At 41.6% G+C, this 13,003-nt stretch overlaps 1 protein-coding gene across 3 annotated transcripts in view; it reads right to left on the reverse strand.

The window, feature by feature from the left end:
* The window catches only part of dst (dystonin), a 104,477-nt gene that overhangs the window by 15,631 nt on the left and 75,843 nt on the right, over positions 1–13,003 (reverse strand). For all 3 annotated transcript variants that reach the window (XM_030747585.1, XM_030747586.1, XM_030747587.1), the window contains 18 exons: positions 7,119–7,280; positions 6,853–7,023; positions 6,498–6,664; positions 5,868–6,027; positions 5,326–5,652; positions 5,084–5,168; positions 4,268–4,509; positions 3,963–4,169; positions 3,759–3,878; positions 3,458–3,565; positions 3,155–3,373; positions 2,866–3,069; positions 2,186–2,417; positions 1,607–1,833; positions 1,396–1,518; positions 1,210–1,311; positions 719–820; positions 195–368 (listed from right to left, as the gene is read on the reverse strand). In XM_030747585.1, coding sequence (XP_030603445.1) covers positions 195–368; positions 719–820; positions 1,210–1,311; positions 1,396–1,518; positions 1,607–1,833; positions 2,186–2,417; positions 2,866–3,069; positions 3,155–3,373; positions 3,458–3,565; positions 3,759–3,878; positions 3,963–4,169; positions 4,268–4,509; positions 5,084–5,168; positions 5,326–5,652; positions 5,868–6,027; positions 6,498–6,664; positions 6,853–7,023; positions 7,119–7,280 — 3,132 coding nt within the window. The remainder of the gene's footprint in view (positions 1–194; positions 369–718; positions 821–1,209; positions 1,312–1,395; positions 1,519–1,606; positions 1,834–2,185; positions 2,418–2,865; positions 3,070–3,154; positions 3,374–3,457; positions 3,566–3,758; positions 3,879–3,962; positions 4,170–4,267; positions 4,510–5,083; positions 5,169–5,325; positions 5,653–5,867; positions 6,028–6,497; positions 6,665–6,852; positions 7,024–7,118; positions 7,281–13,003) is intronic.

The following is a 13,003-nucleotide window of genomic DNA, read 5'->3' on the forward strand; positions in this document are numbered from 1 at the left end:
TTTGCAGAGAGAGAAAACAGACGTTTGAGCTATTGCTGAGTCTGGTTTCTAGCCCACAAAAGGCTGTAGAGGTATATTAGAATATAATTCAAATAATTATTGCAGTCCTTTTTTAAACATGATATGGCCACACTAAGCAATTTAAACATTTCTTCTTCTTCAAGCTTTCCTTCTGCTTCTTTCTCTTATCTGACCTGCCGGCTGATGATCTTCTCATCCAGGTTGTCCCAAAGCATCTTGAGTTCAGACATTGGCTCCTGGATGGTGCAGCGATCAGCTTCCTCTGTCACCTTCTTCAGCAGGAGGCCGGCCTGGTGGTTCAGGCGCTCCATCTCAATCTGTAGCTGGTACGCTTCTCCTTTGAACTCCTGGCAACCCGGCAGATGCAGCGGTACACCCAATCAGTCAACAGAAGAACAGACACAGACAATACCAGCTTTGTGTTCTCAGGACAAGATTTGTCTTATTGTACATCAAAGTAAGTCTGGCTACTTTATGAAGCTATTTTCATGGCGCTTTTGTGTCTACACAAAGCAGACCGTGAATCAAGAACTCAACATAAACACAGCTGGTGTTTGACACAGCTGCTCTAACACTGGAGTCGAGTTAAAAGAATTGGAAAGTCAGAGAGGAACCATAAAAATAGTAATATTTCTGCTTTTGTGAATGACTTTTTATCTAAAAAGAAAAAAAAATGTTAAAATGTTTAAGACTGTACCTTGAGTTCCACAATCTGCTGCTTGACGGTTTCTAGATCCGTGCCCACGGGTGACATTGAATCCAGCTTACTTTCCAGAATATCCACCCAGTCAAACATACCCTGTGTACAAGGTTGGAAACTATTGTTACTGAGAGAACAAAGCTAGGTGCACAGGGGAGTCATGTTTCATACCAAGTTTCATGTTATGCCCTAAATCTTACAGTTGGTCTCTATGGTTGATGAATTAGAAAAATATACACAAAGAAAATGAAAAACAAGCCCTGAAGTTACATACCACTGCCTTAAAGAAGTGCAAAGAGGAGGTTTAAACTTGCATAAAAGAATCCTTCCGCACCATGAAACAATCTTAGACACAAGTCAAAGTTTGAACCAAATATATCACAACCACACTGCAGATTGTGTTTAGGGTTTCAAAATCCATAGAGCTCTCATAAAATGTTATATCAACTGAATAAACTGCATGGTAATTGAGGCAGTGATCAAAGTACCTGTAGGCCATCTTGAAACTGCACAGCAGCTTGCATGGCTTCTTCTAGTCTCTCTCCTCTCTCCTTCCAAGTTTTATTGAGATTCTCCCATGCTGTATTCACCTGAAAATATAACACGAATAGTTTAGCATGATCATCACGTGGGTGAAACCTCTGCAGCGAGTGCTTCTGAATGTAATCCATTACCTCATCCAAGCTCTTCTTTATCACAGGTTTATCAGGTTCCCCACAGGCAGTCATAAGCTCTGCACCCTGGTTTCGAACTCCATCAAGTTCCTCCTGCAGTCCATCAATCTCCTCCTTAAATCCCTGTAGGGATGTATTGTTTTTATTTAATAAAGAAAGTGCTCCATTACTCTTAATTAACCGTTTGTTGATAATCTGATTTTGTTTTAACCTCCACAAATTCCTGCTGCTGTTTGACGACTGAAGGATCGACTCCGGGCTCCTCCAGCTCCCTCAGCAGGTCGTGGCTGTCTTTAATGGTGATGATGAGACCGCCATGGTCACACCAGAACTTATCTGCCAGGTCCATCACATCCAGCAGCTTCGCCTCCCGCTCCTCCACCAACGCCTGGATGTCGTTCCACAGGAATACCATTCGGTCCAGCTTGTCTTGCACAGCTTGTACAGAGAAAAAGTCACAATTAAGATGAATACAAAATAAGTCAAATGAAAATGTCCCTGATTTACAGCAATGGTGGAAACTTGGAATTTTTTTTTAAATTTTCATTCAGCCTGAAAAGGAAAACCATAAAAGCTTCATACACATGGAGAAAAGCTTGTACAGCAGCAAATCCAGTGTTTGCAGAAAAAACTGTTCTGATAAAAGGACTTTTAAGGTAAACCCCTTAAATCACCCCAAGACCTTTATTTTATTTTCAGACTGTTACAACTGCTTTATTTTATAAAATATGGACAGCTAAAAAGAAAATAAAATGGATGAAAGATGATTCAGGGCATATATATACCATACCTTTGGCAGATAAGTCCTTGTCAGCCCCTTCAGATCGTGCGATCATCTCTTCACCTCGTTGCTTCAGTGTCTCATAAGAGGGCTGCAATTTCTCCAAGTCCACAGAGACCGTCTTATTTTCAGTAATCTGCTCCTTGATCTTGTCCACCTCCACAGAGATGGATGGAGGCTGGCGGAGGCGTTCAGCGATTCGTTCAAGGGATTCCAGCATGGGATCAATTTTATCATGGAACTGGAAAAGGAGGAAAGGAATCACCTGAGTTTGCATTTATAATTTATGCAGTAATATGACCAAATACAGCTGGGAAGGTTTTCTCTATGATGATGGAAAGAAGCTTTGAAACAAGAACACATCTGTAAAATGAGTTTTCACTTTGGTGAACACATTCAAAATAAAGCTTTAAAAAGTGGTCAATTAAGTGAGCAGGCAAGCAACAGGCAGTTCTGATGTGTCATTCATTGTTTTAGCTAAATTTATAAATATATTTTTTTCTGTTTTGTTTTTTGTTTGCCTCTAAAATACTGTGAATGGACATTTCCCAGCATCATAGTTCCTAAAGTCTCACCAAATGCCACAACAATCAACTTACTTATATAAAAAAATTTAGCTTAATGTCAGAAATATATTAGAAAAAAAATCTTGAAGTCTTTTACAGACCTAATAAACAACTGCTGCTCACCTGAGTGGATTTGGAGATGGCTTCATCCAAAGTGGCAGCTCTCTGCTTGACATCAGCCTTGAGTTTGGTGTAAAGTTGGTCAGTTGCTGTGTATTTCTCTCTGATGGGTTCACCCTCCACTGGGCTGAGTTCAAGTAACTGAGGCCCAGTCTTATTCATCTTGTCAATATGGGGCTTGTGCTCTGCAATCAGTTCCCGCATTTGCTGGGGAGGATATGACATAACCGGTTTAGTTTTGACATTTGACTGACGGTTTTGTGCTGAGCATCCGCTCACATTGGCTGCTTACCCTGAGGTCCTCTTGCTGCTGCCTGAGTGTGTCGTACTCAATGGCAGGTGGGGGCAGCTGGCTGAAGGTGCTTAAAGTTTCCTGAAGCCATGGCCACAGTTCCTCATAGGTCTCCCAAAACTGAGTGGCTAGAGACTGGGCTCGCTCCAGCTGCAGACAGCGCTCTGAATTCAGCTGACTGACAACACCATACTTCTCGAGGAGAGTCTGGGTCTTGGCCTGATTGAAACACAAGAAGATCTTTTTAACTTCGGTGCATTTTCTTAATGAAAAATGTTTAAAATTTTAAATATATTTTCTTACCTTCAAGACTGCTTTCTCCTCTGGGTTTTTGCTGCTCATGATGGCCTTTCCTGTTTTCACAATCTCATCTACAGCATCTTTATGTCTCATGATGTCCATGGAGAAAATCTGTAAAACCAGTAGAGTCAGTTTGGTTGTATATGACAAAAGAAACCACTGTGTTTACTCTAATTTGTTTAAATGGTGGCCTGTGCACGAACGCAAACAAACACACACACACACACACACACACACACACACACACACACACACACACACACACACACACACACACACACACACACACACACACACAGCTAACCTTCTGTGCTTGAAGCTGAGCTGTGGTTTGGTCCTGCTCCAGCCTGATCTCGCCCATCGATAGCAGCTTCCTCTCAGCATCAGTCAGCCAGGAGAGTTCATTGTCTGCAGCCTGTTCAAACTGGACACAAGTAAAGAAGCTTTAAATAAACAAAGAGAGAGCCAAATGAGAATGAAAACCTGTGCATTAACTTGTCTGGTTTACCTGTTGTGACTTGAGTATGTCAGCATTGATCTGGTCAACTTTCTGGGTGATGATGTCATAGGCAGCTCTGTACCTCTCGTTATCCTCAGACACGAGTTTGTCCAAACTCTCCCGAGTGTGCCAGGGGATCAGATCCAAGAGTGAACCACTCAACTCATTCAGCTGATCCAACACTGGTTTTTGGTCTTTGGTCTCTTTCAGCAAGGCCTGGACAAGAAAACACCAATTCAAGAGTAATAAATGCATGCTGCATTTTATAAATGGTACAACTGCCAACTTTTTTACACAATCATAGAAATCCTTACCTTCTGCCTGCTTTGTGACTGAATCAGCTGCTCACCGACTGGCTCCTGATGAGCAAAGCTGTCAATCTCAGACTCTACTTTCTCTAGCCAGGAACTCAGGTCCTTGTGAGTATGCTGCAGCTTAGAAGACAGACTCAAAACCCGCTCCAGCGTCTTCAACACATTGTCACTCATAGAGTTTATCTCAGCATATTTTGTTTTTATTCCATCCAGTTTGCCTTGGATAACAATCACCTCATCGCCTAAAGACAAAAAGTAAATAATGGTGTTAAGTGTCATAGCCTTCTTCTAATCTAGCATACAGAGGTACCGTATGCCGCTAGCTGAAATCACAGCTCAAGATAATGAGCTTAATGGAAATGCGTAAGGGTGCATGCTATATCATGTTATCATTTACTATCTGTACAATAAATCTGAGGCTTCATACATCTAGGAGAGGGTTAGCTTAGCTGACCACAAAGGCTGCAAACACAGAAGGAGTTCTCTTCTATTGTATTTGTTTCATGTTATGTTAATCAGAGAACCAGGGTTACATCCACGACCTTAAGTTCACCTGCCATTGTCCAAAAGTAACAAAGCCGCTGCCCTCTGGTAGCAAATAAATATCCATCCCACTGAGCAGACAGTACAAACCTTCTTATCTAACTATCAGAAAGAAATAAGAAGTCTATTTCTTTAAATAGATGTGAAAACTACTTGATTTACACAAAAAATGAAGACTTTGTCTGCTGTTGCACTGCTCAGTAAATAGGGTAAAAAAAACCTCCTCATGCACAGAGACAGAACTGTTTGCTGCACTGATAAATGAAGACATGCCTGTTGTTTGCTTCAGCAGCTCTACCCCATTAGAGATGGCTTGGTCAACATTTCTCTTCCTTAAGCCAATATCATTTTGAAGTGCCTGAAAGAAGAAAAAAAAAGACAACTTCAGAGAGTCACTGAGAGAAACAAGAAATGTTCCTATGGTGACACACGAAAGACCAAAATATACTGAAACATGATTGATGAAACTTAAATGAAAGGGCTACAAAATGTGTGGCCTGGGGAGGAGTGTATACCCGTTGCTCTGCCAGCTGCTTTTCAAGAACCTCTATTCTGTAGTCCTCCACCGACACTTGACTCAGCCTTGTGTGCACCTCGTTGAGCCAGTTCATGAGTGCCACTTCGTCCTCTCCAAACAGCTGGGCATTTGCCAGAGCTTGCTGGAGCATCTCAGCTTTCCTCCTGCATCGCTCCTGGAGCTCTATGTAACTGGCCTGAGTGGTGTCCAGTTTGGACTGAACAAACTCCTTATCATCCACTGAGCTCACAGTTTTGAGCACTTGGCCAAGACTGACAGCCTGAAACAGGTCTTTACTGTGATTCATAATCTCCTCCTCTAAAGCCTGACCACAGGAGGTGGGAAATGGACCAAGAAAAAATGACAAACAAAAAACAAACATATAATAAAAAATGTGAAACTGAAATCTGATAAAAAATGAATGGGAAATAATGAGAAGCGCAAACTTAAAGTAACAAGTAAAAGGAATAAAACTGAATTTAACTGAACTCAACTGATTGATTCACACAAAAATAACACATGAAAAATGATGGATATTACCTTGTGTTGAGAGATCTGATCTTCTAGCTTAGATGTCTCAGTGCCTATTGGCTCAGAGTTGGCGAGATGCTTCTCTGTGGCTGCGAGCCACTCACTCAGGGGCTCCAGAGTCTCATGGAACTGCTGAGTGACCACTAAGATGCTCTCTAGTTGTTTATGCCTGAAAGGAGCAGCAGCAAATTAGAAAAACAAAACTTTTCTGGATATAAAAGTGACTTTCTTACTTAAATTCTTAAATTCTAAATAGTCCCAAAACCCTATTAAAAAAAAAAAAGTTAGGTTAAAAAAAAAGTGTATTTGCAACATTTAATTCTGAAGCACACTGGAACATTGCTCTTAAAAGTATGTTTGACAGATAGACTATATTTAAAAAATGGATGTGGCCACAGTAACACCACCAATTGGTTTTGAAGCTTTGACTTTGGCCACGACTGCTGATGATGAGGAAATAATGAGCAAGGGCTGCCTCTGACCTGAGGACACTATGTAGATTCAGTGATATCCAGTTGTGATTAAGAGGTAGGTAGACAACCTCTTAAAATAAACTGCTAGTTTATTCTGTTCTAATTGGAGGATACACCCATCTTTTATACACAGTCTATGGTTTTACATTACTGTGTTTATACTAACCTGTTTTCAGCCTTCTTGAGAAGAGTGTCCCACCTCTGTCCCAGGCATTCAATCTCTTTGGCCACTTTCTCCTTATCCACAGACTCTGCCAGTTCTGCAACCTTCCCTCCCTCCTTTTTTATCAGCTCCACTGTCGGCTTTCGGTCGTCCAGCAGCCTCTGTAAGAGCTGTCAAAGGCAAACAAAGAAAGGGAGTCATTAGGCGCCTTTGCACTGCTTCATTTTGAAAAACAGTAAATTTACCTGACACAATTTAAGTGCTCTTTAAACACAAACCTTTTTGTGCCACACTCATGTTTAACAATGAATGTCAATTAAATAAAATAAATGGCAGAGCCAATGTTGAGTAGACTTACTTTCTGCTCTTGTATCTGTGCCTTCACCACTTTGAACTCGGCAGAGGGAGGTTTTTGATTGGCCACAAGCTCCTCTGTGTCAGTCAACCAGCTGAGAAGGGACTCCAGAGCATCCTGGAACTGGCCACAATGCAAGAGGGCTTCGTGCAGCTGGGCTGAGCGCTCAGCAATCTGCAGACCAAATGGTAAATATAGATGTCACCTGTTTTAAGGCCAAGGTCAAATCCGTATATTTTCACAATGGAAAAAATGCAAACATGTGTAACCTTTTTGTTGAGGGTATTCCACTTGGTGTTGACACCTTCCAGGTCATCTTCAAGCTTCTTAGTGCTGGTGCCTTTAGCAGCATTCTGGATGAGCCCCTGCCCGAGAGAATTGATGTCTTGAAGCTGGGTCTGCAGTGGATCAATGTCCTCTTTCTGAAAAGCCTAAATACAAATGGAACAAATCATAATTAATATTTTTAGTGTCATTAATCTTTAGGAAGTTACTTCTTGCAGCCTTGAAAAATCACATTCATACACATCAAATTTAAGTTGCAGTGCATGCGTATGGAAAGAATTTTCCATGAATTCATTCACCAAATCTGGAATTTGAGAAGGTGAATCACAATAACATCCCTGACTTACAAATTGGTTTAGAAACACCTAAAAAGAAACACCTAAAAATTCATAAATTCAAAGCATAACAACAGAAAGTTATTTCATTTCATCCCAAGTCCAGAGACCACAGTGGCCACATCATCACTTTAGGTTTACTGTTAAAAATCCAGCTGACATAAACAACTGTTTAACCAGTTAAGGAGTCATCAGCTTTAAGAATGGTTAAAGCCCAGCTGTACACAATCATGCAGACAGACTTCCAGTCTGGCTGCTAAGCAAAACCTAATTCACCCATCATGTAATCAGATATGTAAGACAAACACCAATCCATAAGCCAGGAAAAATGAAAGAGAATCTAAAGAGACGCATAATAATGGTCAAAAGTTCAGTAATGGAGGGAAAAGCTATTTTTGGGCACCTGTGGGGTGAATAAGCCCATAGGGTCCATTTCAGGGCATGCAGTAATGGCATTCAGTAAGGCCTCGATCTCTTGCTCCCCTGCGTGCTGGAATGTCTGTATACTTTTAGGCAGACAGGCTTCCAGTGACTGCAGAAACTCCTCCAGCTCCTCCATGCTGTATTTGGACGCCCCTTGTTGCACAGTACAGGGTTTTGTTTGCTGGCGGCTCTCCATGGGTAGAGTTACAGAGTTTCCGTAAGTCTCAGGCTGTGTCACCACCACACTAACCAACTCGCAGTCATCCTGAGATGACACATCCTCTAACAGTTCAGCAGTGGATAGTTCATCATAATCTGTTAAAGTTCTGGAACGCCATCCAGAGGTGTCGTTTTGAGCTCTGGAGGCTGACCCTGAAGATGACCTCCCTGTGGAGGACTTATAATCTCCATTGCTTAAGTTATCCCTTTCATTAAGCTTCATCCCACAGGATTCTGCCCCCTGAACCAAGCTGCTACTGTGGTAAAGAGATTGGTTGTCCCTCACAGGCGAGAAAGGAAAGTCCTCCTGCCCTGAGCTGAGCGATCGCCCTGTTTTCAGGTCCCCAGAGACATGCATTGCCTCTGAAGATGAGAAGCTCCTTGTACCAGGGCCTGTTCTTATGTGGGATCTACGAGCATGTCGCTCCCTCTCCACAGTAGGGCTGTACAAACCCGAGTCCTCTTCAGAAGTCAGTGAGCTGGTTCTACTCTGTCCTCTCTTGCCATTGATGAGCCCAGGCCTTTCTGCACTCCCAGAGCACAGTGTTCCACTGCGGCTTGCATATTCGCCCAAATTAGTGGGGGCAAAAGTCCGCCATGACCGCCGATGATGAGGATGGTCCTTCTTCTCTCCTCCCTGCAGACGTGACTTAGACATTACTGTGTCATTGACCCTAATAATATCCCCATTCAGTTTAAGTCCATCAAAGACCACACGCTCATCCAGAGTGGCAGGTTTTCTGGCTTGGAGCTCAAATGAACTAGAAGGAGTGAGAGCTCCATTTCCACACAGGCTGCTGAGGTCTAACGTGCGATGTGTGTAGGGTAGGTTGCCTGTGAAGTGACGGGAAGAAAGACTACCTTTAGAGCCCGAGTCTATTTGCTCATTGAGCCGGACGGTGTCATAAATGGATCTCTGGGGCACATAGCAGTCATCAATGTTCAGATCCTCCTCCTCCCCCTTCCCTACACAGGAAGGGTTTTGTCTGAGGCAATCTGGTCTGCTCAGCGGCTTGCCCATGCTAAAACAATTGTCACAGCTTACAACAAAGAAAAGATAAAGGATGCAGTGAAATCCTTTGAGGTATAAATTTAGTGCATGCCGAGTACTTTAAAAAGAAGCCAACATGTGGGCAACTTACACAAGAAGCAACTGTGTGCAAAATAACACTGTTTGTCTTCTCTTAAATGAGAATATAAAACACTTCCACTCATTTTTCAAAATAAAATATTCTCTCAGATTACAAATTAAGCCACAAGTAAGTTGATCAAGCCACAAAACTAAACGCTTTGGAAATATAAAAATATTTAAACAATATTTGAAAATCCCAAACAAATGCTTTACAACTTTATATTCCATATAAGGAGTGAAAATCCAGTCTTTCAACAAAGTCACCTATTCCAAAAATATATTCCTCTCAGCTCTTGTCCAAGCATTGCCAAATACATAATCACTATTCCTCTGGTAGAAAGTGCTTCCTTTTCCCTGAAATCCTTGCAACATCCATGTTAAGTTAAGGAAAATCCTCAGTGCAAAGTGAAAATATCCAGAAACAAATCCAGCAGGCTCCACTACAAACTGCAGGCAGTTCTGAGGAGAGCTGGTACTCCTAGATAAACAAAAAAGCCTGCCTTTCCTCTCCCATCGCTCCCCTCGCACTGACAGACACCCTCCTGGCAGAGGGTTTCATGCCCCGCCCCCGCTCATTATTCAGACAACATCTGCCACAACTCCTTTTGTGCTCCGAGCCGCTCCGGCACATGTTGATTGGTGGACATATGACCCTTTTTTCCCCCCTGTTTAATTCCCCCGTATGTCCGCACGGCCCACATGACTTCACTTCTAAGCCATCGTTTGCATCATGACACAGTCACTCACTTTTCCTGCTTTTTGTTTTTTTCAGTGACTGAGGGAATGAGGAGGGGAAACAGTAAGCACCGGCTCTCACTGTGATGACATCACACTATGCTGAAACACATTCGCTTTTTTTTTTTTTCTCTACTTTCTTCTCGTGGACGGTTGCTGTGGACCCCGCAGATATTGTTAATTACTGTGGAATGCTGAGGGAGGCACAGGTCCCAGGTAATTTAACACCGACGGCTCTGCCAAGCGCATGACGAGGCTTTCATGTGCACTGACCGGGGTAGGACAAGAAAGCAGGATAGAGGAGATAATGAAAAGAGTTTATTTTGGTTGCCTGGATTGTCAGCACCACAGCGGCTCAGCATGAAGCTGAACGACCCAAACCACCGTTTCCAGTTCTGCGTGCATGAGCAGAGATGGAAAGAGGAAGATGTTAGGGATAAAACAGCCAAAGTTTAAAGCAAGCATGTGTGAAGCCTGGACAAGTCTGAAAATTTGAATATATGAATACAAATTATTTTCCCTTTCTGGATGCTGCAGGTCTGAATAAAGCTCTTTTAGTAACACCAAAAGGAGAATGTGCACTCTCTAAAATGACATGACAAATTACTAGAGCTTAAAACCAAAAGTCATTTTACTTCATTAAAGGCAAATATTTCTATTTAAAAACAGTTTTTATGACTGCCTCAGATGACATTCTCATACTTAAATATTAGGTCAGCTGATCACCTGAAGAACAAGAGGTCTGAAACAACATTTAAGTGCTACTCAGCTGTGGACTGCTTTTAAATTACATCCTTTTTTTAAAATCAGCTTTTGCTTTTTAGTTCTTAAATGAAACAGAGCAGTCATACTTTATGAAAAGCTCCAGAAGTAATGAAGTTATGTGTAGCAGTAGAAACACAGGAACCAAAAAAAAAAAGGTGAATAATTTGTATTTATTTGCTCAGTATTCAAATTAGAATCCAGGTTTCAGTGTGATTTATTTTTTTTTTAATCCCATCACATCTAAACTTTTTCTCTGCTAGTATCTCTCTCCAACACTAGAAACCTTCGATGAGTAAAAACTCAACAAGGTCTTACAGCCAAACAACTTGTGCTCTACTCAGCTGGCCCACAGAGGTTTCATATTTCACATTAACAATAATTTGTCATGGCTGTGTGGTGGTGAATAATGTGGCCCCGGTGACACTTTTTTACAACTATCATCACTTTCAATGAGTTGGAGTAGCTGCAGTGTGATTCAGAAGGTAGAAATTCGTCTTGACTTGCAAGAGACACTGATGTCATGTCTGAACAGTGAGAAAAAGTTGCCCACGCCAGCCCCCCTGTGCTGTTGAGTCACTAAAACCTGACCTTTAGGGAGCACCTAAAGACATACAGTACATACATCAGGGCTTCCAAGCTCCTACACAACCCATGCGGGAAAACAACAGCAAACGCACAAAGTTGAGGACGTCTCTTTCGAAACTTGACCTAAAATGGTAACAGCACACGAAAGAGAAAGAGAGGAATCCAAGTGCTGTCTTTCTCTGTTTATTTCTTGTTCACTAGCTGCCAATAAAGCCCACTTACAACAGCAAAAATAGCCTGATTCACTGGATATATAAAAAAAGAAGAAGAAGATGACACAATTATTCAGACTGCTGCTAAATAAAGAAACAACTTGAGGTCCAACACTGATTTGCTGTGCAGAACTATTCCCCTCCTGTATTGTTGCAAATGAATGTAAAGAGGATTTTCCACCAGCAGCTGAGGCCATGCATGCCCTCTAAACCCAGAGTGGCAATAAGACAAAGATGGGGCGAAAACACCATGACAATGCTGCTTAGCAACAACTTGAATCAATCTCTTTGTTAATAGCTACCCTACGAGGTCTTTAAACCAAACTCCACAGGAGAAGCAGGCACCTCCGACCTTGCTACCCCAGTGATATTTTAATACAAGCATCCCATGTGGGGGATGGATGCTCCCCTGGCCGACTGCAGCACCCCGTTAACTGAAAACAAAAATCCCTTGACCTACATATGAGGACAGATCTGTGCTGTTTGCCTATACACAGCTGTTTACATTGTTTGTTTTTTTTGTAATACCATCTAATACTATAAATGAAGAAGGTCTGCATCATTTCACCTCTACAGAAAATATAGGTTAATCCTCTTTTGACCAAGTCCACAGGAATTTAGGAGCTTTTAGAATATTTTGCATCTGTCCGTGAATCTCAGCTGACCCATGTTTTATTCCCAACTGATATCAACAAAGGCACCCACAATTTTGTTAACAATGTGTGAGGGGAGGATTAATTTGAAAACAAATCGTTATGTCTGTAACACTGCCAATTTTGCACGCTGAATCCATAAATTACAAGCAAAAGCTGAAATAATTAAAGTGCTCACTGTAATTACACAGCAGCTAGTTTAAAGAATCAGGCAACATTTAGCTTTTCAAAGATAATCAAAGTGAATTAATTATGTAGTAGATAAAACGGTTGATGGAAAATAGAGGCTGAACAGATTAGGTATAGATGACTAAGCTGAATGAATATGATTTATTCAGGGAAAATAAACAAGTTTTGTAAAGTCATTAGGCTGGCCTCACTGCTAATGGCTGATTAAAATTTTGGGCTGTGAGTTTAAAATTTATTTCATATTTTGAAGTGGAAGAATTACAGGAAAAAAGTCAGCTAATGGCTCTAAATTATACACTATATTTAAAAGTCAAAAAATACCCTAGTCTTTAATGGATACTCATCCCAGCACCAAATACTACATTCAGGACATTTTAAAATACACCAGTAATCTCTTTACTAACTGGGGTCAAAATAACAGACATCACCTCTGAGCTCAGAGCTGCAGATGATCAGGTTGCAAAGGTTTGGAACAACTATATCAATGATAAGGTAGCAGGATGCAGGCTCAGCATCACTATAAAATCAAATAACACCCTGCTGGCAACCACCTGGCTGTGATGCTCCTTCTCTTTTGCTCCATCATTGCATATGGAGCCCCAGCTCTTTTGTTGACACCAG

Source organism: Archocentrus centrarchus, chromosome 15 (assembly GCF_007364275.1).
Source record: "Archocentrus centrarchus isolate MPI-CPG fArcCen1 chromosome 15, fArcCen1, whole genome shotgun sequence".
In the NCBI taxonomy this organism is placed as follows: Eukaryota; Metazoa; Chordata; class Actinopteri; order Cichliformes; family Cichlidae; genus Archocentrus; species Archocentrus centrarchus.